This window comes from Thamnophis sirtalis, unplaced genomic scaffold, assembly GCF_051295495.1.
Source record: "Thamnophis sirtalis isolate CommonGarterSnake01/CBP01778 unplaced genomic scaffold, rThaSir2_p1.2 scaffold_6, whole genome shotgun sequence".
Taxonomy (NCBI): domain Eukaryota; kingdom Metazoa; phylum Chordata; class Lepidosauria; order Squamata; family Natricidae; genus Thamnophis; species Thamnophis sirtalis.
In genome coordinates, this window is record NW_028261386.1 from 35,539,239 (window position 1) to 35,563,331 (window position 24,093).

The window sequence follows — 24,093 nt, forward strand, 5'->3', positions numbered from 1 at the left end:
GTTTTTTTGCGACTGTGGTGCTGGAACACTGTCCAATCCCTGTACACTAGCTGGAGAACCGACACATGATACAGATACACTATATGACTCTGCTCCTCCTATAGAATCTAATACACTGCAGCACAACTGAATTACTTTTGAGGAAAAAAAAAGTCCTGCCATTCTATTGTAACTATTATTTTGGTTTTTTGTTTTTTTTTGGAGGAAGTTATACTTGCCCATTTCTGCAGAGACTTTAAAATGGATAATAAATGGTGACACTATGGAGCTCAACCTACCAAAAAGAAAGTGGCAATATGTTGACTCAGGATAACAGAACTGGGCGTTTCAGCATTACTGTGTAAAAGACTAAGGGACAGGTGTGAAGAAAGTGAGCCGTGTATTTGTACAGATGGCAACTTCCAAAAGACTGGTGTTTCTACAAGTAGCATTGAAACGCAGTCCCATTTGCAGTAGTCCTATTCTATAGACGAGCAGCAGTCTTTGTTGCTGCCTTTATGGACATGGGTACCAATTGCTTTTTGTAATATGGTAAAAATGTGAGCTAGCACTTCCGCATTTATTTTGGTTTTTTAACATTTATTCAGATTGAGATGATTTTAATGCTTTAATCTCATGTAGTTTTTAATTTCAAGCAAATCTTTATTGTACTTGAATGTGTCCTGTTTTGTTAGCACACCTAGACTTGCTGTAACTGTACTCATGTCCCAGTATGTATGTTCTTTCTATGAAAGAGAACACTAATCTTAAATTATATCCAGCAATTTTTCTGGTATCCTTTGCAGTTAGAATCTCCCCTTCCCTTTTTTCCAATCCTCATGATTTACATCACCTCACAAAACAATGTTTTAATGAGACTTTTTGGGAGATAATGCACTATAAAACAAAGTACACAGGTGACAGTTTGCAAGAGGAGGTTTTACTGTGTTTTAAAGTACACTGTAAGGATCTCCCTAAAAACAATCCTGTATTTTACTCTGTTCACAGTTTTATTGAACAGTCTAGACATTACTCTTATGAACTGCTGACAATTGTAATTTCCTGCTCCAATGAAGATGAGAAAAAGTATATAGACGCCCTATACAGTTTCATAGCTTTTTTCCATTTATGTGTATTGGTGACAGTGGGTAATCAACAGCCTGAAAGTGTATGCATGTACCATAACATCTAGACTTAATATATTGTGGAGTATTCAATAATCATTATGTAGAGGGTAGCTAAGAATTAAAAGGGTTTAATTTCCTAGGAAAGACAATGGAAAATGGTCATTTTTAAAAAATAAAGTTTATTAGATCATTGTGTTGTTTACATACTGCCTTTGAAAACTGCTGGAAAAACTATACAGGGTCTCAAAAATGAAGCAGAGTTAGTTTGTCAAGATAGTCTTTGGCTGCTAAAGCTCCTTCAGCTATCCAACAAAGATTCCTGCAAAAGCAAACATGCAATTATTCCAGCACAATTACTCAATCCTCAACCCATTTTAATATGCAGAAAATGTATAGCTCTGGATTTACTGATCCAGATGGTGCATACATTTTTCCATTGAAGCCTTAACACAAATCTGACATTGCACTTCAGGTCCAAAGCACTATTTTTAAAACTAGTTGAGAAATGGGTCTTCTAATTAGTTATGAATTACAACTCTCTGTAATTCTAGCCAATGGTTAAAGATACTGCAGGTTCAACAAAAGTTGGAAACTAGGGTTACTCCTCCCCCCCCCCCTCAACATCTCTCCCCATGTTTGTTTTAAGCCTTCCCTTGGGTTGCAGAGGTACTTTAAGGAATATTTGTGACCACTTTTCTATTTAAAAAATATATAATGAATAATTGAAAAATGATGAACTTACCTAAATACTTTCATTGAAAGAACAGATTTTTCAAACTCTTTTGCCTTTTTGTGGCCTTTCTGAATCACTTCTTCTGGAATGTCAGCAAGCCTTGCAGCATTAAATCCATAACTTTTAGGGCAAGCCCCCTTAACAAATTTATAAAGGAATGTGATTGTTTCTTGACTAGGATCTTCACACTCATTTTCTACCATACAAGCCTGGAAAGAACAAGACATTAGCAATTTAGGCATTTTTTTTTAAAAAAAACCCTCCATTATTATAGCAACATAGTTGTTTAAGATAGGCAGGCCACCCAATATATTTTAAAAAATAAATTCCAAACATGCAGAATTCAAGCAAACAAAAGTAGAAGACATGTCTGACAATCACAATGGCTGGGGAGTTCTAGGAATTGAAAACCACACATCCAGCAATTGCAAAGGTTTGAAAACATTACATAGAAACATTTAATTCTCAAATGACCCTCAACATAAGCATTTCATTTTTCATGATAAGTATGATTAGCCCATAATGACAAACCATACGTATATCAAGAATGAAAGAAAAAGAAACCAACCACTTTGAAAGATCACTTTGTCCTTAGAAGTGTTTCAAGCTTGATAATGGGATCGTTTAAACATTGGAATATATCTTGTCACTGAATAGTGAGCAGAATGTATTTTGCACCCTTTTAAGTACGTACATTTCACAGTGGTGCTTAAAAGTTTGTGAATAATTTTGAATTTTCAATATTTCTGCACAAATATGTCTAAAACACGACCTGTTCTGTACACAAGCCCTAAAACTAGATTAGATCTTGTTTAATTAAACAAATGTCAAAAACACTGTTCATTTATTTATTGAGGAAAATTATCCAAAATTACATGTTTGTGTCTCAAAGGTGCTTGTTCAAATGGACTTTGTTTTTCTTTGAAGATGTTTTACTTCTTATCCAAGAGGTTTCTTCAGAACTGAAGAAACAAAGTCCAGTTACCTTTTGGAAAAGCACCTTTGGGACAACCATGACCTGAATGACTGAGAATCTCCATAGATATTTACATATTTGTGTGCACAAAAATATGTGAACCTTTGCTTTCAGTAACTGGTGTTCCTGCTTTTGCAGCAATAACTATAATGAAATAATTCTGATCAGTCTTGCACATCAGCTTGAAGGAATTTTAGCCCAATCCTTACAGAAGAGCTTCAATTCAGGGAGGTTAGTGTGTTCAGTTTCAGGTGTTTCCACAATGTTTCTATAGGAATTAAGTCAGGATTTTAACTTGGCCATTCCAAAATGTATTCTGCTTTAACCATTCTTAGTCCAACTTATGGCTTAGGCCACTGTCTTACTGCATGATACACATTCTCTTGAATTCAGTTCATGACGAACCTTGATATTTTCCTGCAGAATTTGCTGGTACAATTCAAAAATTATAATTCAATCAATGACAGCAAGCCATTCTGGGCCACAGCAAAGCAGGCTCAGACCATGATATTCTCACTATGTTCCATAGATGGGATAAGAGTCTCCTGCTGGAATGCAGTTTGCCTTTCATCAATTTTTATTAAAGCCACAAGAACCATGGCGGCACGGTGGTTAGAATGCAGTACTGAGGCTACTTCTACTAATTACCGGCTGATAGCAGTTCGATTCTCAGCAGCACCAAGATTGACTGAGCCTTTTATCCTTCCGAGGTCGGTCAAAGGAGGGCCCAGATTGTTGGGGGCAATATGCTGAGGGCTGTAAAGCACTGAAGCAATATATATAAGTAAGTGCTATTTCTATTTTGGTCTCATTCACAGACTATTTTTCCAATAGTGCTTTATCCATGAAGTCTTTCACAAATAGTAAATGGACAACAATGTTTTTTGTTTTGTTTTGGGGAGTAGTGGGTTTCTCTTTGCAACCTTAACATGGAGAGCATTATTCAATGTTCTTGTGATCATAATCTCATGAATACTGACATCTGCTGAAGTGAGAGAAGCTTTTAGTTCTGTAGAGGTTACCTGAGCTTCTTTGAGGAGTCCTGGAATGATACATGCCTTGCTCTTTGTGTGATCTTGGTTGGTTGACCTTTCTTGGGTCGATAATAATGATATTGAACTGCTTTTATACATGATCTGCCTAAGAGTGGAGTCCAAACTCTTTAGAAATAGTTTTCAAAACTTTTCCAGTCTGGCGAGCATCAACAGCTGATTTTTTGGGAATTACTCAGGAATGTCCTTTGTTTAAACCATGACACACTTTCACCTACCTGTGTTGTGAAGATCTGACTCTGATAGTGAATACCCAAAATTCTATTCTTTAAATAATGCAGCACCTCCCATACTCACATCAAACTGATCAAAACATCCAGCTCTTAATTTCTCCTTCAAATGAACTGGTATTGCTACAGGTTTACATACTTTTGCCATACAGAAACATGTTGCTTTGTATCACTGCTCTCATAAGTATAATATTTTTAACATTTGTTTAATTGAGTTCTCTTTGTTTAGTTTTAGGACTTGTATAGAGAACAGCTCATATTTTAGATCCTATTTCTGCAGAAATATTGAAAATTCAAAAGAATTCACAAATGTTTAAATATCATTGAATCTGTACCGCATTTGATGCAAATTAAGGATAAAGATCAGAAATTTGCCACTATTTAGGAAATGAAGGGAAAACAATTTTACACATTTTCTTGCTTAACAAGAATTTCAATTCTTGTTAATCTATTCTTGGAAACAAGGGTAGTTTTCATTTAGCAGTAATCTATTAACAAAACATTTTTAAACATTGAATATGTCTAATAAAATTGCTGAAGCCGCTATTACAAGCATAGAATATTACATACCATGTGTCCCAATCGTACAGAGAGACTGTGAGAATAATCTTCTACTAAAGAATGGTAATGTGTTGAAAACATTGTACGGCACTTAATATTCTCTGAAAGTTCTTTGACAACTGCACTAGCAATAGCAGTTCCATCAAAAGTTGCTGTTCCTCTCCCTGGAAAATTGAGAGAGAACTGTAGCAAACCTATTGCAACAGACATGTCTTGATTTAAGCACCACAACTGAGCCTAGAATTTTGGACAAAAGTCATTGCAGTCGTAAGTCGAGTCATCACATGACAGAGCTTTTTTATAATTGATGGTCATTAAGTGAGTCACTACGATCATTACGTGAATTGTGGTTAAGTCTGAATCCAGTTTATCCAATGGGTGGGATTTTTTGGCCAGAAATTGGCAAAAGGGTGGTACAGCAATTATAAATTTGAGGACAGATCGTAAGTAACTATTTTTGAGTCCATCATAACTTCAACTGGTCCTTCAACGTAAGTCAAGGTCTCCCTGTATCCAGCAATTTGGATTTAAGAACATTCGGTTGTTAATTTCCAGGAAGCCAACCCATATACCTACTGCATGTATGAAGCCTGCAAGTACCTGACCATTTTACAGGGATAACAATCATGGACATTTTACAATATTTCTTGCCACAGTTGTTCAGTGAATCATTGCAGTTGTTGAGTTAATAACACAATTATGTGAATCTGACTTCCTCATCAACTTTGTCAGAAAGTCACAAAAAGTGATCTCACAATGCCAGGACACTGCAACCTTAATAAATACATGCCAGCTGCCAAGAATTTAAGTCACTTTTTCCAGTGCTGCTGTTAACTTCGAAAGGTCCCTAAACAAATGGTTGTTAGCCACCAATACCTTTAATATTATTAGCAACAAGATCTGCCTAACCCAAGTCCTTAGGAAGGACTCAACAGGTAGATAAAAATGTCAATCTAATCTAAACATCTGGCTGACTATGCAACCAACCACAATATATAAACTGACTGTGGTGGTCATGGTTAGAGGCATATTGTGTGGCATATCAAAAAATCTTGCATGGTACTTAGAAAATCTGCACATTGACAAAATTTCCACCTATCAATTACAAAAGGCACACATTATACATTATGCCAATACATTATGTCAGTCTAGGTTCTTTAAGAAGAACCTGATGCTTATGAAGCCAAAGCCAGCTAAAGAACTGGCAGGTGACGTCACATTATTATGAACAAATAATAATCTTAAATTTTAATTCTAGGTTTATTCAAGTATTTGCTAAATTAAAATTATTTAGAAAATCAACTACAATAAATTCAGTTATGAAAAACAAAGATACAAACCAAAGGTTCCGTAGGAAAAGGTTTTTGTCTACATATGGAATCAAGAATGGGCCCAAACTACTTTTTATTTTGATTTTTTTAAAAATCATTTTGCACTACTTGCAAGTCCCACCTTGTAAACAGAAGTTGGAAGTTTACAAATTGGAGGTTTAGGATAAGAAAATGTATTGCTTTTCTGGATGGCTGGGCCAAATATTTTAGAACTATTAAATAAAACTGTTCAATGAGAGCTTAGTCAATGAAGGGGGGTTCTACTTGCCAATTAAAACTTTGTCAGTATTCAGGTCAGATAATTTCAGAAGCATTAATTATTGTTTTTTAGTTTGTACTTACAGCCTGTTAATCACCTATGTTATCTTAAATCAACATGGAATATACCATGTTCCAAAACATTTGGGTGTCTCCAGGGAATCGGCAGAATATGCAGGCAAAGGCCTTCATTGAAATGTTTAAGCACAAACTGAGCAGTCACATTGTTCTAATAATCTTGCCTTCTGCTTTATATGCTTCACCTTACATGAATGTGAAGATGCAACTCTGCATCTCTGTAACTGTGTATATGGTTAGCAACTCTATATATGGTTTCAGTTGCCTCTTAATTTTCTCATTCACTGTCCTTGCAAATCATGTCAATTTTGATGAATTAATTTATAATATTACTATAGTTTATTTACCCATAGTTATATAGTATATATATTTGGAAAAATGGGTCTGACTTTTAGATATGGCTGGGCAAGAAAAACCCACCATTAAGCATTGCAAGCATTTATTGTATCCATATATTGTATTGGTATCCAGAAAATATTAGATGTTTGCATTATTATTACCCAGGTTGGAATGGGACTGTTCTCGTACCATTTGTCGCCCCTTGTTTGCCCCCAGGGTTCTGCCCCCAGCCATTGACCCCTACCATTTCACCTCCACTGAAAGGGCCCTAGTCAATAACCAATTGTGGAAATGTGGGCAACCTCCAGACCCCAACCCAGTTGTGTTTAACTTTCCTGTAGCCCTTGTGTTGTCCTGTCACATTGGGGGGGGGGGAGGAATGCAAACGGTTTTTTAGCTTGGAGTCCTTTGGGATTGGGCAGCCTATAAATTTAATAAATTGAATTGAATTGAATTGAAAGAAACCCCAGAGAGGAAACTCGACATGAAACTCCCTCCCTCTCTCTCCCTTTCCTTCCTCACATTGGCTGGCGGTGAAGTATCTCTTGAGCCCAAAAGGTCAGGGTAAGCAGTATTTCTCCGAATGGTCTGTGACGAAGTTTCTGGGACTAAAGAGGCTGGGTCCCATTGCCCAGGGCAAACAGCTAGGGTCCTTTCAGCTGTGGCGAAATGCTAGGGTTCAATGCCTGGCGGCAGAACCCTGGGGGCAAACAAGGGCCAGCGAAAGGCACAAGAACATTCCTAGACCTACCCAGGTACTAGCAAAGAGACTTCATTTAAAAGAAAATGCATATCATGTTATACATTACTTTGCCTTTCTAAGCCACATTGAAGTAAGCAAATATATGGGCAACACAAATCTGATTTTGAAGCAACAGATTTCACGAAGTATTAAAATTATGACACTCTTAACCAAAAAACATACATACCTAGCTCGTCCATAAGAACAAGGGAATGCTCTGTTGCATGTTGCAGTATACTCGAAGTCTCACTAAGCTCAACAAAGAACGTACTTTCTCCTAATGGAAAGCATATTAAGATATTAACAAAATGTAGCCAGAGGCAGGAATATCACATGCCATAAATCTAAAAATTTCCCAATTATTGGTTGCACATACTGTGCAATGCACAACCACAATTTCTGTTTACTGCAGTACCAACAAGTCACAAAATATTATTTCAGATTGACCAGCCACATAGGGAAAGATCTACAAACTGTAAAAGATGAGAAGAGTTACACTCCAATACATGTGGAGAAAGCCCCACAGGTAATCGAGGTATGACAGTTTACTTAGCGATCACTACAAGCGAAGTTATGGCATCACCCCCTCAAGTACTTATGACACAGTCCCGAGGTTATGAATGTTGCTGCATCATGGCAGTCATTCATCCTTACGAATAACTGCAGAGGCCCTGCAATGAAATTCACCCTGTCTATATCAGACACACTTCCACGGGATCTCCACAAGCACTGGGCCTGTGGAGATTCACCTTTCAAAGATCTAGCGAGCTGTCTCCTCTCCAGCCTCTCTGCTACTATGCTTCAGGCCCTCTGTGCATTTGCAGAGAATTTGTTACTGATCTCACATGATCTCGTACTGCTTCAGATCTCCATTCTCTGCAAATGGAGACCCGAATTAGATCCATGCCACAAAGCTTAGCACACAGACAGGAAGCTTTGGTGTTTGAGGCCTTGCCGAAGCCTGCAGGGGCAAGAGATTGTATCCCTGCAGGCTCCGGTTGTCTTTGTAAAAAGCTTTTGATGCCAAGAATGGAGACCAGGAGCCCTCTGTTTTTGGCGGCAAAAGCCTTCAGCAAAGACTTGCCAAAGCCTGTAGGGGCAAGAGATTGCATCTCTGCAGGCTCCAGTTGTCTTTGCAAAAAGCTGTTGCTACTAAGAATGGAGGCCAGGAGGGCCATGCACATCGCTCCCAGCCTCTGCTCTTTGTGCCAAAAGCTTTTTCCAAGGACAACTAGAATCTGCAGGAACACAGGCAAAGAAACCGTGGCAGAGGCTGGAGATGACACAGCTCACTTGATCATCGAGCTCTTCAAAAGTTAAATGAATCTCCACAGGCTCAGTACCTGTGGTGACTAGGTGGGGCACTAGCCCCCACCCCCCCCCGGTCTTCCCAATGCTGATACCTCATACACACTTAATGACCTGAGCATTTGATTAGTGAATGCATTGGGCAAATCATTCACTAATCATTAAGTAAACCATTAAAGAATTCCTCAGGTTACGCATGGCAGGAATTCTATTACATTCGTAAATCGAAAACTACCTATAAGAGTTTCTAGGTTTATTTAATTCAAGCCTTGGATTAAGGCAATATTCAACTCTGTAGATTTTTCATGCTTCTCTTCATTATAATGCTGATATTTTATTAATCTACTAGGAATGCTGTAAATGTTCAACCAGAAAATAATAGTATCTTAAAACAATATACTTTCACCTGCCAGACAATTGAAAGCATGCTGTGTATTTAAACCCTGTTATTTTCTAATCAATAATAGAGAAATTGGAATTGATTTGTACTTTCTAGGTTTGGCATGATAATTTTTAGCTCAGACTGAACTTGGAGGTAGTTTAGAAAGAAATCCTTCAATTTGATCATTACATATTGTGTTGAGAAGGCAATTAATTTACAAAAACACATGGAACCCACCTGACATAATTCTATCTGAAGCTCCTAGTCTAGTGAACACTCTATCAACAGGAGTAAGCCTGCAAGATTCAGCAGGTACAAAGCATCCCAACTGAGCCATTACTACCAAGAGACCAGCCTGCAAAGGCAAAAGCAAATAACTCTTTTTATTAACTTGTTCTGCAACCAGAGAAATTTCTCTTCATCTGCTCCTCCATCTGTATTGCCACTAAAGTTGAAATTATTCCGCTGAGATCGGAGAGCCAATCGTGTGTAGTGATAAAGGCACCAGGCTAGAAAGTGGGAAACCATGAGTTGTAATTCTGCCTTAGGCACAAAGCCAGCTAAGTGACCATGGGCCAATCACGTCTTTGGAGATTCTCAGTCATCCAAGTCATGGTTATCCCGAAGGTGGTTCCCCCCCCCCCCCAAAGGACAACTGAACTTTCTGGAGGGTTTTTTTTTTTGAAGATGTTTCACTTCTCTCCCAAGAAGCTTCTTCAGATCACATAGGTGCCTTGACTTACAACCATCATGACCTATGATGGAAATGCCAGGCTCTATTACGGTCGTAAATTGAGGACTAATTACACTAAGGGCCTTAACTACATCAGCCCTAATAACTGATGGCAATGGGACACTTTTTTCCCCAATGTTCAAATTTAATACTAAATTATTCTATTTATTTTAGTCACTCTATGAAGTCAAATTCTTACACCCACTGGTGAGATTTAAAAATAGAAGACATTTTGAAAATCTTTAGTAGATAGCTTTAAAAAGGGCATGTGAAACTAAAGGTAGTCCTCATTTAATGACCAGCCCTTCAGCAACCATTTGAAGTTACAACAGTGCTGAACAAGGGGGTTTTACATCCTTGTACCTGTAGCTTGGCAACTGACTTAAAATTACAACAGTCATAGCATCCCATGATCACAATTGCCCTGTAATCTTTTCTGTTGGCTTCCCATAAGCCAAGTCAATCAGGAAGCTGATGGGGGTTGCAAATGGCAATATGACCGCAGGACACTGCAACTGCATGGAATTTGCCTAAAGACAGCAACCAGGACAGTCAGAATTGCCATTGTAAGCTGGCATGCTTACGTTCTGTCATGTTTTATGAGTGTGTTGTTTAGCAATTGAGTTCCCAGTCCCAATTATCTAATCAAGGTTTGGATGTAGTCATTTAATACAGAACTGTTCATAACATGTATAGAGCATACTTGGGATCTCACAAGGCTATTTACAATTTATCCCACATGCTCCAAAAGGAGATATTATCAACATTCTAGCAATTTCATTTTATTGTTTAGGCATCTTTCAAAAGAAAATGGAACATATGCAAGGCATGTTCAATGGTGTGTTTCTTTCCTATGTCTGGCACAGTCTCATCTGAACAATCAGGAAGCAGTTTATATAAATTCAGGGATTTCCTTGAAAAGTTAAACAAATTAAATTCAATGAAGCAAAATTCGTTACTCCAGTACCAGAATCTGGATCAGTAAAAAAATGTGACTAACACTGAGTCCAGTCCTCTTTTGAAAAGTGTCCTATTTTGGAGCAGTAGTTTTCATTTGAAATATCGTTGTACGATAGCATGTAACTAATACTTACATAAAAAGATGTTGGGGGTGGGGGGAGACTATTTGGTTCCAACTTATCTTCAACACAATTCTGTTTGCACAAATTATATTAGCAACTGAGCAAACTAATATTGGAAATACCACAAAGAACTATAAAGTCACTGCAAATACATATAAGATTAAAAAATAAAGGGTGTTAAAGCCAGACTATAAGGTGACTCTGCCTTTAATCACCTGTCTCATGAGCGTAGATTTTCCTCCCATGTTTGGACCAGTCACAAGGACACAAGTAGCTCTGCTTTTTGTTTTTTCATCTTCTAAGCCTATCACAATATCGTTAGGGATGAAATCATCTCCAAAGAATGTTTTTGTAATGCATGGATGGCGTGAACTTTTGAGCTCCAGAAAAGTTGAGGTGTTCTCTGGCAACAAGATTTCTGGGCGGCACAATGGTCCATCACATCCCTGACTATAGCGTGCAAGGCATAACAAAACATCTAGAAAATAAAACAAAATAGTTAACTTTCCTCCTTCATGTGTTTCTTGTGAAAATTTCCTATTTAGCTATACATTTGGAATTATGAAACATTTTGATTGCAGTACAAATCTCTCAAATGACAAGGCACAGTGCCAATCTATGCTCAGCCAGGGAAGCTCCCCTTTCTGTACTAAGTATACAAATTCTTACCTGTAAGTATACAGTACTGTGCAAAAGTTATAGGCAGGTGTGAAAAAATGCTGTAAACAAAGAATGCTTTCAGACATATAAATAATGATAGTTTATTTTTGTCAATTTTCACAATGCAAAGTGAGCAAACAAAAGAAAAATCTAAATCAAATCAATATTTGGTGTTACTACCTTTTGCCTTCAAACCAGCATCAATTCTCATAGGTACACCTACACAAAGTCCGGGATTTTGTAGGATTATAATCAGGTGTATGATCAACCAATTATACAAAAAAGGTGCTAATGATCATCAATGTCACACATAGGTTGAAACCCAGTCATGAACTGAAACACAAACAGCTGTGTAGGATGCTTAAAACTGGGTTGAGGAACAGCCAAACTCTGCTACCAAGGTGAGGTTGTGAAAGACAGTTTCATGTCATGGCAAGATTGAGCACAGCAACAAGACACAAGGTAGTTATACTATATCAACAAGGTTAGTCTCCCAGACAAAGATTTCAAAGCAGACTGGGGTTTCAAGATGTGCTGTTCAAGCTATTTTGAAGAAGCACAAAGAAACAGGCAATGTTGAGGATCGTAGACGCAGTGGTCGGCCAAGGAAACTTAGTGCAGCAGATGAAAGACACATCAAGCTTATTACCCTTCGAAATCGGAATATGTCCAGCAGTGCCATCAGCTCAGAACTGGCAGAAACCAGTGGGACCCAGGTACACCCATCTACTGTTCCGAGAAGTCTGGCCAGAAGTGGTCTTCATGGAAGAGTTGCAGCCACAAAGCCATACCTCCAACGTGGGAACAAGGCCAAGCAACTAAAGTATGCACGAAAAGAGAAATCTAAATCAAATCAATATTTGGTGTGCCTTCCAAACAGCAGCAATTCTTCTAGGTACACTTGCACACAGTTTTTGAAGGAACTCGGCTGGTAGGTTGTTCCAAACATCTTGGAGAACTAACCACAGATCTTCTGTGGATGTAGGCTTTCTCCAAAGTTGGTGGAGACAGCGGTCAAGCATGGGTTAACTCAGCCAGTAACCAATAGAACTGAGTCTACCAAAGTGATGTCATCGCCTCTGAGGAGTGTCCTCCCGCTTTTTTAGTCGGAACTGGCTGTGTTAATTGCTCTCTCCTCAACTTATCTATCTTAATCTGTTTTAATTGGCTTCTCCTCTGAAAAGTTTTACTTCTAAATTCCTTGCGAAGGACAGATCTTCGATAATAGCTCCTCTCGGAGCAAGGGCTCTCAATTAGCCCCAGAGCTTTCCTGAAAGGGACTGCCAGGGTTTCTTTGGGGGCTTTCAGCCTCTTGGCTTCGCTTCCCTGGACGCAGCGCTGCCTAGCACTGGCCGTTGGAGGCTCTGCTTAGCACTGCTGCCTCTACTGGCTCTCCCTTGCTGCTGCCGCCAGGAAAGTGCTGCCGCCGCAGCTACTAAACGCTTCTGCCACCGCTAGACCGCCACTGCTGCCGCCATCGCCTCTGCAGCTCCTCAGGGCCCTCACCGCCCTCGTTCCTTTCGCGGCCTCAGCTATCTCATGGCGCCTGGCCCATAGGCTCTGTAGCCTCAGTGGCCATTTTGTTTTTGCGCAAAGAAGCTCTGGTGGCCATTTTGACTCTCTCCTTCGGGACAACAAAGTTATGAGTACAGGCCATGGCTTCCTTTTCTGCCCATGAGCCACAAGTTCCTCCAACTACCCTGGCCCCTGCTTCCACCACTGAGTCTCCTTCATCCGGGACCCACAGGCGCAGACCTACCCCAGAGGCTCCCCCCACTGAGCTCTCTTTTAAGGCTCCCAGATCTAGTCACAGGACCACAGCCAATCCACCTTCTCAGGAAGATGGCAATGCCACTCAGGTTCCTCCTAAAAATACCAAACACATGGAATCCCATCTGTTTCAGTCCCAGAGGCCTGTTCAACCTAGTCGTCCTCCTGACCTATCTACTGATTCGGAGGATGATCTCTCCCCTGCAGCATCCATTATCCAACCTGAGGAAGCCAGGGGCACAGGCGATCTGGCCTGTAGTGGGGATGAATCCGAGGGTGGCAGGAGCTTCACTCCTGATGGGAAGCCCTTATACAAGGAGGATATCTCTCCCCCATCCCACCATTGTTCTTACTCACCTGGCATAGCTGATATCATATCTGAGGCCATTGAACGAGGCATAGTAGCAGGACTTAAGCACAGCCACTAACAGAAACTATGAATCAACGTGGTATATTTTCATTACTTGGTGCCATTCTAGAAATGCTCCCCCCTGGAGGCTTCAGTCCCCCAGGTTTTGGAGTTCTTGCAACAGGGGCTTGATAAGCTTTGGTACATCCCATGCATGACTGCTGTCTCCACCAACTTTGGAGAATGGGGCGTTGGTTTTTACCTGAAACGCCCCTTCTCTGGGCAGGTGGAGACAGCGGTCATCCCCACCCTTTCAGGCTTTAACCTAGTTCATAGAGGGAGATCTGGGAGAAATGTTGGAGCATCAAGGGATTTAGAGCAATTGAATAGCACACAGCAGTCTACTTATCTCCTTCGTCAAGAAAGCGGGAGGACACTCCTCGAGACGATGACATCACTTTGGTAGATTCAGTTCTATTGGTTACTGGCTGAGTTAACCCATGCATGACCACTGTCTCCACCTGCCCAGAGAAGGGGCGTATCAGGTAAGAACCAACGCTCCATTCTCACATCCTTCTGTCTTCATGCAATCCCAGAACACTCAATGATGTTGAGATCAGGGCTCTGTGCGGGCCATGCAATCACTTCCAGTACTTCTTGTTCTTCTTTACGCTGAAGATAGTTCTTAATGACTGGCTGTATACTTGGGGTCCTTGTCCTGCTGCAGAATATATTTGGGGACAATCATATGCCTCCCTGATTGTATTGCATAATGGATAAGTATCTGCCTGTATTTCTCAGCATTGAGAACACCATTAATCCTGACCAAACCTCCAACTCCATTTGCAGAAATGCAGCCCCAAACGTTCAAGGAACCTCCACCGTGCGTCAATGTTGCCTGCATACACTCATTATTGTACTGCTCTACAGCCCTTCGATGAACACACTACATTCTGCTACAGCCAAATATTTCAAATTTTGATTCATCAGGCCAGAGCACCTGCTGCTATTTTTCTGCACCCCAATTCCTATGTTTTGTTCATTCACTGCGTTTTGTTCATTTATGAACATAAATGTTTAACACTTCCATTTTTGAAAGCATTCTTTGTTTACAGCATTTTTTCCCACCTGCCTAAAACTTTTGCACAGTACTGTAGCACTTTGATGAAAATTTATGTCATATAGCTTAAACTTTTGTATCTGAGACTCCACAGCTGAAGTAGTCTCAAAGCTATGCAGAACATATAACGGTTACTTTGATGGCTGAGATATTACAATAAAAAACCAAACAAACTCAGCGTAATTGTATGATTATTTTTTCTTAATAAATAATCCCGTGAGCACTTTTGGATAGTCCCAATCAAAGTTACATCGATCTGCCAATATGATTCTACTTCTGCACAGAAGACAACTTACCTAGAACAGCAATGCATTCCACCGCAGATTGCCAATCTTTTCTGGTTTTATCGAAGTCATAGAATAATCTTTTCATGCAATCTTTTTGTGCTGAATCTCTCCGTTCTTCAGCACTGATAATTTCATTTAACATCTTCTCTATGTCTTTTGTCCAGTAACGTTTATAGCCCTTTCTACTGGACTTCATGATATATTCATCAGGCAAATCCTGAGGCACAGCAGTTTCTGCAATCTCCATTTGGTAACGGTTTCTGCCTGCTCCCCAATACATCACGGCTCTGACACCAAGTATTTTGCGTTGTTTTTCCAAATACTGACGAAGGTTTTCCTCAATTTCATTGATATTTGCTAAAGCTTCATCGTAATCGGAATCAAAACCAGTTCTTGGATTAACCACACCTGTCCTCCGTGCTACGGTATGATCAAAGGCAGATTCCCATCTTTCAAGTTCTGCTTTCAAGTCTGGGAAGCAGCCTGCTGGATTTTTTGATTTCACGGTTGTTATTTGTTTTAGTATTTTAGACTTAAAGCCACCAACAGTATCTTCCAACATTGAGATAATGTCAATTATTATGTTAAATCCTTCCAGTACAGACAAGAAATCTATAATCTTTTTCTTGCTGTACCTAGCCTCCTCATATAAAATAGCCTTATTGTCTGGATGGCTATTGTTCTTAAGAGAAGATCCAATACTGTGAATTTTGCTCAAAAGCCTTTCAAGATCTGGGAGCTTTTTGAGACGATCACGGATATCAGACATTTTAGCAGCCTCAGCTAGGAGATCTTCAACTGCATCCAGGCGATCGTTAATGGCACAAGGATTACATAATGGTGCACAAAGCCATTGCTTCAGGAGTCTTCTTCCAAAAGGTGTACAACAAGTGTCAATTTTTTCCAATAACGTGCCCTCTATTGAACTCCTGGTTGCATTCTGCAGTATTTCCAAGTTTGCTAGTGTTACCCCATCTAATACCATGTGCTGGTTTGTTTTCTCAAACACACTACTTGATCTGGTTCTGTTAACTATATCAACATCCACAGGAATGTATTCTTCAAAATTTGCCATTGATAGAAGTTCCTTGTCAATTATACATTTTTTAAGGTAGAATACACAACTGCCTAGAGCAGAGAGAGCAAGTTCCCTGTTTTCTGCAGGAGTAAGTCCAAGTGAATCATTTTCTGCAGTCATGGATCTGATTACTGGGGGCAGAGTGATTCCACTATTTGCATTCTCTTTGTTCTGAAAATAATCTTCTTCAATGAGAGTTTTTAAAGTTTTAGATGCATTCCAGAACTGAGAACCAGGAGTCAAGCTTTCTTGAATAGTAAAAGAGATTAAGCCTTTAAGTATCTTTTGTGTTTCTGCAGAGGGGTTTCCTCTCTCAAAAAGTATCTGTACAGGAGTATAATGAGCCAGAAGTGTTCTAAACCTAGAACAATGACGGTCATCTGGAAACTGGCCAATATAAAACTTCCCAACTGTTGTATCAACAAAGCAAACTCCGTAAGTACGATGCAAGCCAACAGAATCATCTGTTTTTTCTTTTATGCAAAGAAGGTATTTGTTGTGGGTCTCTGAATAGTCACCATCAAGAATATTGTAGGTCTGTGTGCCTTTGGAAATTATCCTGCATATTTCTCGGCGCACAACTCTGTCAAATCTTGTTGGGTGCGCCAAAGATTTACACCGTGCTTCCATCATCTCGGGAGTCTCCATCTGCTCGACTCGTACAACTTTATGACCTTTTTGGATTAAGACATTGGCAAATCTATCAAATGCCATTTCTGGAAAACCTGAGTGAGCCCAAGTGCCTTTCATAAATACCAATCCAAGCTTATTTACACCAACAACAGCATCCATATGATATAATTCATAAAATTTTCCAACTTTATAAAAAATCACACCATCAAAATTTTGACTCTTCAACTCCCACCATTTCCGCATTCCTGGAGTGCAGTTTTTAAGATAATCCTCTGGCACAAATAAAGTACTTGGGTCGTAATCTGGATCATTTTGTCGTCTTCTATGACCATCCTTCCTTTTGCCATCCTGAAGCCAATCTATTTTTTCATGCTCCCATACGGTTGGATTACCATCTCCTCCACCCCCTCCGGCTCCTCCTCCATTAATGCTTGGCCGAAAATCAAAACTTTCAGGAGCAGCATAAGATGCTAATTTTTGCATGAAGTCAGGATAGAATTCCCTATTGGGTGTTTCAGAGAGGTTGTTTTTAAGATTAGCCTCTTGGGTGGATTTACATGCCTTGTCCTGCATTTGTTTAGGAGAATGTTTAGTAAGTACTTTAACAGAATTCTTCTTTTGAGGGACAGTTTCAGATTCAGAAGTTTCATTGTCACATATTTCAATACTATTTTCATCACTGCTAACTTCATCTGGCTGAAATTCCATATCCGAACCCTCATTTTCTGTGCCTGAATCTATGAAAATCTTTCTTTTTTTGGCTTTTCCATCAGAATGCTTTCGTCTAGCTATCCTTTTATTTCTACTTTTTACTTCTGTGTCGAAATCATCGCCTTCATCACTCATCTGCTTAAGGGGAAAAAACCAAGAAATATAAAAAAGAGATATTTTAAAGACAAGCCGATAATTAGCAATCTAATACTTCAACTTTGCAACTTGCAAAAACTTGATCCTTTCCCCAATCTCCTATTTGTAAACAAATGAGTGGATCAATGTTCTTTACTTGCTAAGACAAATGTATAACCAATAAAGGAAAACTATACAGCTTTATCAGTCTAAGATAACAGCCCACATTTTTCTACATTAACCAATCAATCATATCCAATCTCAACTTAAATAATAAATATGAAGCTCAAAAGATAAAATAATTTATCTACCGGACTTTCTTCAAGAGACATGCTTTCCTACAGATGCCTAATTGGATCCCAAGCAAGTGTAGGGGATGTATTGATGTTTTCACAGGGAATTCAATTTGATTCTTTTAACTGAATTGATTAGATATTATGTTTTATTTTTTGTTTAGAAAGGAACTCAGCGTTCCATTGATAGAGGACTTTGTGAAACTTTTATTTTTTTAAAAAGACACAGATGCATTCACATAAAAATGTATCCTGAGAAATGAAGAAAAAATATTTCTCCTAATATTTCTGAAAGCTACAATTGAAAAAAAAATTACCTCCATTTCTTCTTCCTCCTCTTCTTCACTTTCTGAAGGTTTGTCACACACAGCTAGACCTAGTCGTTCACTTTTATCCTTTCTCATAGCAGCATCTGCCAGTTCCATTGCTCTTTTAATTTCAGGTCTTGAACTGTAAAACATACCTCCCCTCTGGGTGTCTCTACCTGAAGAACCTTTAAAATAAAGGAAATAGAAAGATTGATGATTCAGATTTCTTTTTTTCTAAGTCCATCCTATGTTTTAACTTTCAATATCTTCATTTAATCCTACTGAATCTAAGCTATTTGAAATCTCTTTTTGAAATTACTGAAACACCATAGCCAGGAGAAACTCTGGTTTGAATCCCTAATTCAATCATTTATCTCTCTGGCAGGGCTCCTGCTTTCTATACAGCACACATTAAAACTACTATAGAACTCAAGTGTAGCTTTAAAAATTCAGAGGGTTTTATCAAATTTATACAGTAATTGAACTTTGGAAACGCACTGTGTTCTTTACACTCCAGAGATGCAAACATAAAGCAAGTAGAATCTATAAGCTGAAAGGGAAGAGTAGATAACAGCAGTAAAAGAAAAATGGCTCTGAATCAATAAGTCTCTTCTACCAGCTGACCATGAAGAGCATACATTGTTTAAGAGTATGAGACATTTTGAACGCATTTTAACATATACCATTATTTTTTTATGTTTGAAGATGAGAGAGTAGGAGAAAGCAAAACAAAGCAAGCCTAATTAGTCTGGATTGAATTTTGCTAATCTACTTGAGTTTGAATAAATCTTCTCCTTTGAAGGCTATCTAACATGTTCCCCTGAAAATAAGACCCGGTCTTATACTATTTTTTGCCTCCAGAAGAGGCACCAAGTTTTATTTTCGGGGGATATCTTACCCGCTTACCTTAGGACCACCTCAATGAGGCCTCCCACACTCTTAACACCTGTTGCACCTCTGCCTGACTTCTGCTGCCACTTGCTGCCAGATGTCATGTGTTGCATCATGCTGATGACCCCACTCATGGCAGGTGCTGCACAGCTCATTGCACCAGCGCCACTGTTTGCAGGCTGCATGGTGCATCGCACCATTGCATGCGCTCTATGCAGCACCAGCGCAAGGAGCCACATGGCTTCCTGCTGTGCAACGCACCACAAAGCATCTTACAAGCAGTGGAATCACGTGGCATCCAGCCGCAAGCAGCAGCAATGGCATGATACGCCACATGGCTTCTGGCTGGTCAGGCAGCAGCGCAACAGATGTTGGGGCATGAGAGGTCTGGCTGCAGTCATCCTAAGATAAGCAGGTGTAGGGCAGGTGGAGTAGCTCCACCCAACTCCAACTTCATTTTTGTGCATGCGCCTCACCCCCTCATACCACAAGACAGTGGGATGGAATGGGCGGGGTGTTAACTAAGATTTATTTATGGGGTAGAGCTTATATTAGACGCAGATGTAAAAATAAACTAGATCTTATTTTCAGGATAGGTTTTATTTTCAGGAAAACATGGTAGGACTGATCCTGCCTGACACTTCATCTAGATCTCAAGTTCTGTAATAGAGCAGGAACATTCTCTATTCTTTTTTGTCTTTTCAGAGGGAACAGATGGTTTTGGTCATAATTTTCTCATTTTATTTCTAGAAATAGCTTGAAATAATTCTGGAAGACCTCTTCTTTTATGCCTAACTATAAAATCCATTCAAAGTAGGTATTTCTTTACCTCCATAAAAAGAAAGTTATCTGCATGTTCCTACACAAGCCAGCATTGTTTTTCAAATCACGTGGGAATTAGTTTGTGGAATTAGCACCCTTTCTTCTGACCATATTAGAATGCTTCCAAACCACTCTTCCACCAGATGGTCATAAAAGAAAAGAATCCCTGGAGTCAATCATAACAACCTGGTTATTAGATAACATGATCCCTCCATCCCCCTGCCTAGCCCACACTGTTACTTGTCTTCTTTTAAAGTATCAACCACAAAAATCTGCAAGGAGGATCAGATGACAAAAGCAGTGTAATGCCACAAGGCCCACCTTTTTGTACATGCACTATGATACTCTACAAATGTACAAAAGGGATGGAGCCTTTGACATAATGGTACAGTATTACTTTTATCATTTTGATGAAAACGTCCTCCAATCCTATAAATGCCTCCGGTACTATCCAGATACAAATCAGCTTAGATTTTTTTGAAAAGACATTATAGGGTAGACAATGCCACATGATGTAATCATGCTAGCTCAGAATTATGAACGTTACAATCCCAACATATGGATTCATTATTTTTCACATCCTGTGCTAAGCATGTTGGGTTACAAGGATACTCCATAGTTCTCAATCAGCAGCTACAGTCTCCGCATCCTTTCATTTAAGATTGATGTTTTTCAGGTCTTCCTGAAATGTTTGGCACCAGGTTTTCTTTGGCCTCCTTCTTTTTCTCCAACCATATGGTAGTATCTGATTGCAGTCTTTGCTAGACATTGCTCACTCTTGTGGAACAGTGTCCAGCAAAGCCCATTCTTCGTTCTGTCACTATCTCAGAGAGTCTTCAGGAATTCCTTCTATTTAGAATTTCCTCATTTGGTCCCAATATGACATACGAAGAAATTTTCTGAGGCAATGTTTTTAAAAGACATTGAATTTATGAATAATTCTTGTTGTAATTTCCAGGTCTCATCAGTATATAGGGCAGTCCGTGTAACAATGGCTTAAATACTCTGATCTTGGTTGTTGTGTTTATGGTAGACATGGTTCATATTAACTGCATTTGTTGGAAGACAGCAGTTGTTTTGCCTATTCAGCATTTCACATCTGCTTCTGTTTCACAATCTGTATCCATGATACTATCAAACTAGTTGAATTGTTCCACAAATTTAAGGCCTGTCCTCCTAATGTCATATTGGGGTGTTATCTTGAACACTGCCAACTTGGTCTTATCTTCACCAATGTACTTGCCCACTGTACTTGCCTCTCCTTCAAATGCCATGCTATATATACTATATTTAGGAAAAAATGTTTTAAACCAGGATATTTTTTCTGTACTACTTGTAAACAGATGTGTAGAAATCTATGTAGGAAAACCAGATAGCAGTTGAATGAAATCTTGTTCAAACAATAGTTGTTTTTCTACTTTAATGGAAAAGCAAAATCAGTTTAATATTTTCTGTCATACCTTTTTCCTTTTTAAAAAAATAATTTTTATTTAAGTTTAAAAATACAAGTATAAAAAGTAACACAAACTAAGAAAAATACAAAAAAGGAAAAAGTGCAGAGGAAAAAAGAAGGGGAACAGGAAAAAATGTTTTAAAAAAGGAAATACACACACACCTCCCTTCACCAAGACAAATACAATTTCAACAATTTCAAGATCTCCTCCTGTATTTTGCTCTAATCCATTCTCCCAGAGAAAAAAATTTCATGCATAAATTCAGTGTCTTCATATATTTTAATAAGATTTTAAACAAGCCAAGTACAAGAAGCGTTCATATAATTATTTGAAAACCTTACTGCTAGTTAATTTAACCTCTTAATATATTTATAAACTTTCTAAAATCAATGTTCTAATAACCCCATTGTTGCTTATTTCCAAATTTTAAAAAATTTCTTAAAATTACATAAAACTTCTTTCACTGAGGATTGAAAGAAAATAACTGAATGTAATAAAACTTGTCTTCTGAAGGTTCTTAATATCCAAAAAAACACTGTACAATTTATTTCTAGTGAAAGTAATTAAGAAACTCAGTGTCCCTTTGGAAGAGTCCTTATGCAGCTTGGGCAAAGCTGATTCTACCAGCTTCCAAAGCTCTAAAAGGCTGATCATTTATGGTGCATCACTGGAAACATCTACATGAAGCACTATGGGTGATCCTAGGTCTTCTCTTTAATCCAGAGTGTTCAGGCAGTCAACTCATTCAGTGGCTCCTCTTTCCACCACAGTTGTTGGCTCCACTCCAGAGCCATCTTCAATTTGCCATACTTCCCAGGAAATCTATCATACCTTTTTCCCAATTAAAGAACAAAGGGGTTTTTTTCTTTGTCTCTTAGCTATCAAGGTGAAGCAAATAACAGCATTAAGTGCAAATACACCTAACTTCAGCTGTAATACTCTGTTACTGCATCTCTTACCTTTATATGGTCTTATATATCTAATGCTAACCCAGCCTCTTGAAGGGTCATCTTCAAAAAATTGTACATGGATACGTGATGCTCTTCCTCTCCCCCTTAAAAGGGATCCTTCTGTTGGGTGTGCATACACAAGGCATGGCCACCACGGGTAGCCTTCAAGTTTGGCCCAAACTAAATCACCAGGTGAATAGTCATTCAAGTCACTGCAAAAAAGGAGAAAAATAAGTGTAATTTTAACACTAGCTTGCAATTCTTTAAAGCATTTGAATGTTTTCTAGGATTCCCCCAACTGATCTCTGCCAATGCTACATGATTTTGAGAACTTACATGGCTTCTTTAAAGATTTGCAGAGAATGTGTCTTTGCACATTCCATCTTTCAGAATTTTATCTATGCAATATCTATAAATAAAAAAATTAAATGTTTATTTTTGTTAATTAAGGATAAGGAATTAGAATTTATAGGTCCTATTTTGGATAAATGTTTTCTTAAAATCATTAGACCGTACAAGCCTGATTCAGGGCCTCTTTGTTTTAGACTGTCAGTGTACTGCCTTTTTCCCTAATAGTCAGACAAAAGATTATCACCAAATCACTTGAGCAGCAGGAAAATCACTGGAAAGGAAACTTGCAGCTGAAATGTTTGTTTGTTGGAATTCATTCCGGGTGTTTGTGTGCAGGGCAGTTTCTGCTGCCTGAAACACACATACACAGGGATGCAAAAACATCGCACCAGAAACATCTCTCTGGCCTAACAGTCAGGACTCACTATGCAGCTCATGTAACAAGAACTATGTGAGCCAGTTACTCCCACACCTGCCCTTTCTCCCCCCTATGCTGTGCTGTAACTTTCTATTCCCCCTCTCCCCCTCCCAATGCCATGCAGCTTGTAAGTTTCTATTCCCCCTTTGCCCACCCTTTGCCATGATGTGATTTTCTATTGGTTTATTTGTAGAATGCTGTGATTTTTCATTAGTTTACTTGTACCATGTGTGATTATATATGCCTTTTGATATGCTTCTTTTTGATGACGCTGTAACTAACTTTTTCTAATAAAAGAGCCCTTCGAAATTCATTCGAAGCTTAGCTCATCCCGAGGAATTTTGTCTGTGTTTTCCTTTTGATTAGGCAAGGACACATGAGCAGCCCTCCAGTGTGGCGACAATGCCGCATTTGTTAAGTGAATTTTGTCCCATTTTCCATTCTTGACACAGGTGTTAAGTGAATCAAGATTGTGCAAGGCTCCTTCTCTGAAACCTTGGTTAGAAACTTAAGACATACAGGATTTAATTACAGTGGATTATCAAGAGCAATCACTGGCCTTGAAACTGTAGAAATGGAATTTAGTGATGCACTGAACACTGTAAACATTGACAGTGATTTAAAGCAAGCAAAGGGGAAAGTAGCTGAAAAACTTTAGTGATAAACTGCAGTGTGTGCTGTAATTGAATCTTAATTATTCAACACTTTGCAAAATAAATAACATTCTCTCAAAGCAAAATTTGAAGACTTTGGGCCAGAATTTTCTCTGGATATCTCTTTTCAAATTTATTTCTATAACCTCTTGTGATGTCAAACAGTTTCTCCAGATAAAGAACATACTGGGTTAAAAGGAGTTTTGAGTCTGATAATCTCAAGATGCACATGGTCATCTAATGCAATTCTGCTGTTAATGAAAACTAATCCAGTTTATTCTCAAAATGTTTGATTCCTT

The 24,093-nt window shown here is 38.8% G+C and overlaps 2 protein-coding genes across 12 annotated transcripts in view; one reads left to right on the plus strand and one right to left on the minus strand.

Annotated features, from left to right (window-relative positions):
• The window catches only part of FBXO11 (F-box protein 11), a 72,731-nt gene extending 71,435 nt beyond the window's left edge, over positions 1-1,296 (plus strand). For both annotated transcript variants that reach the window (XM_014057006.2, XM_014057005.2), the window contains exon 23: positions 1-1,296. In XM_014057006.2, the coding sequence (XP_013912481.2) occupies positions 1-130 (130 nt within the window). In that variant the 3' untranslated portion in view covers positions 131-1,296.
• Positions 1,266-24,093, minus strand: part of MSH6 (mutS homolog 6) — a 27,942-nt gene continuing 5,114 nt past the window's right edge. Inside the window, exons 2-10 of one of the 10 annotated variants that reach the window (XM_087717565.1) lie at positions 22,382-22,584; positions 18,265-18,440; positions 15,107-17,657; positions 11,127-11,389; positions 9,334-9,451; positions 7,594-7,683; positions 4,668-4,822; positions 1,849-2,048; positions 1,266-1,425 (exon numbers count right to left, since the gene is read on the minus strand). In XM_087717565.1, the coding sequence (XP_087573691.1) occupies positions 1,350-1,425; positions 1,849-2,048; positions 4,668-4,822; positions 7,594-7,683; positions 9,334-9,451; positions 11,127-11,389; positions 15,107-17,657; positions 18,265-18,440; positions 22,382-22,584 (3,832 nt within the window). In that variant the 3' untranslated portion in view covers positions 1,266-1,349. Of the gene's footprint in view, positions 1,426-1,848; positions 2,049-4,667; positions 4,896-7,593; positions 7,684-9,333; positions 9,452-11,126; positions 11,390-15,106; positions 17,658-18,264; positions 18,441-22,381; positions 22,585-24,093 lie in introns of those variants that run through there. The other 9 variants (XM_087717566.1, XM_087717568.1, XM_087717569.1 and 6 more) reach the window with 9 other exon arrangements.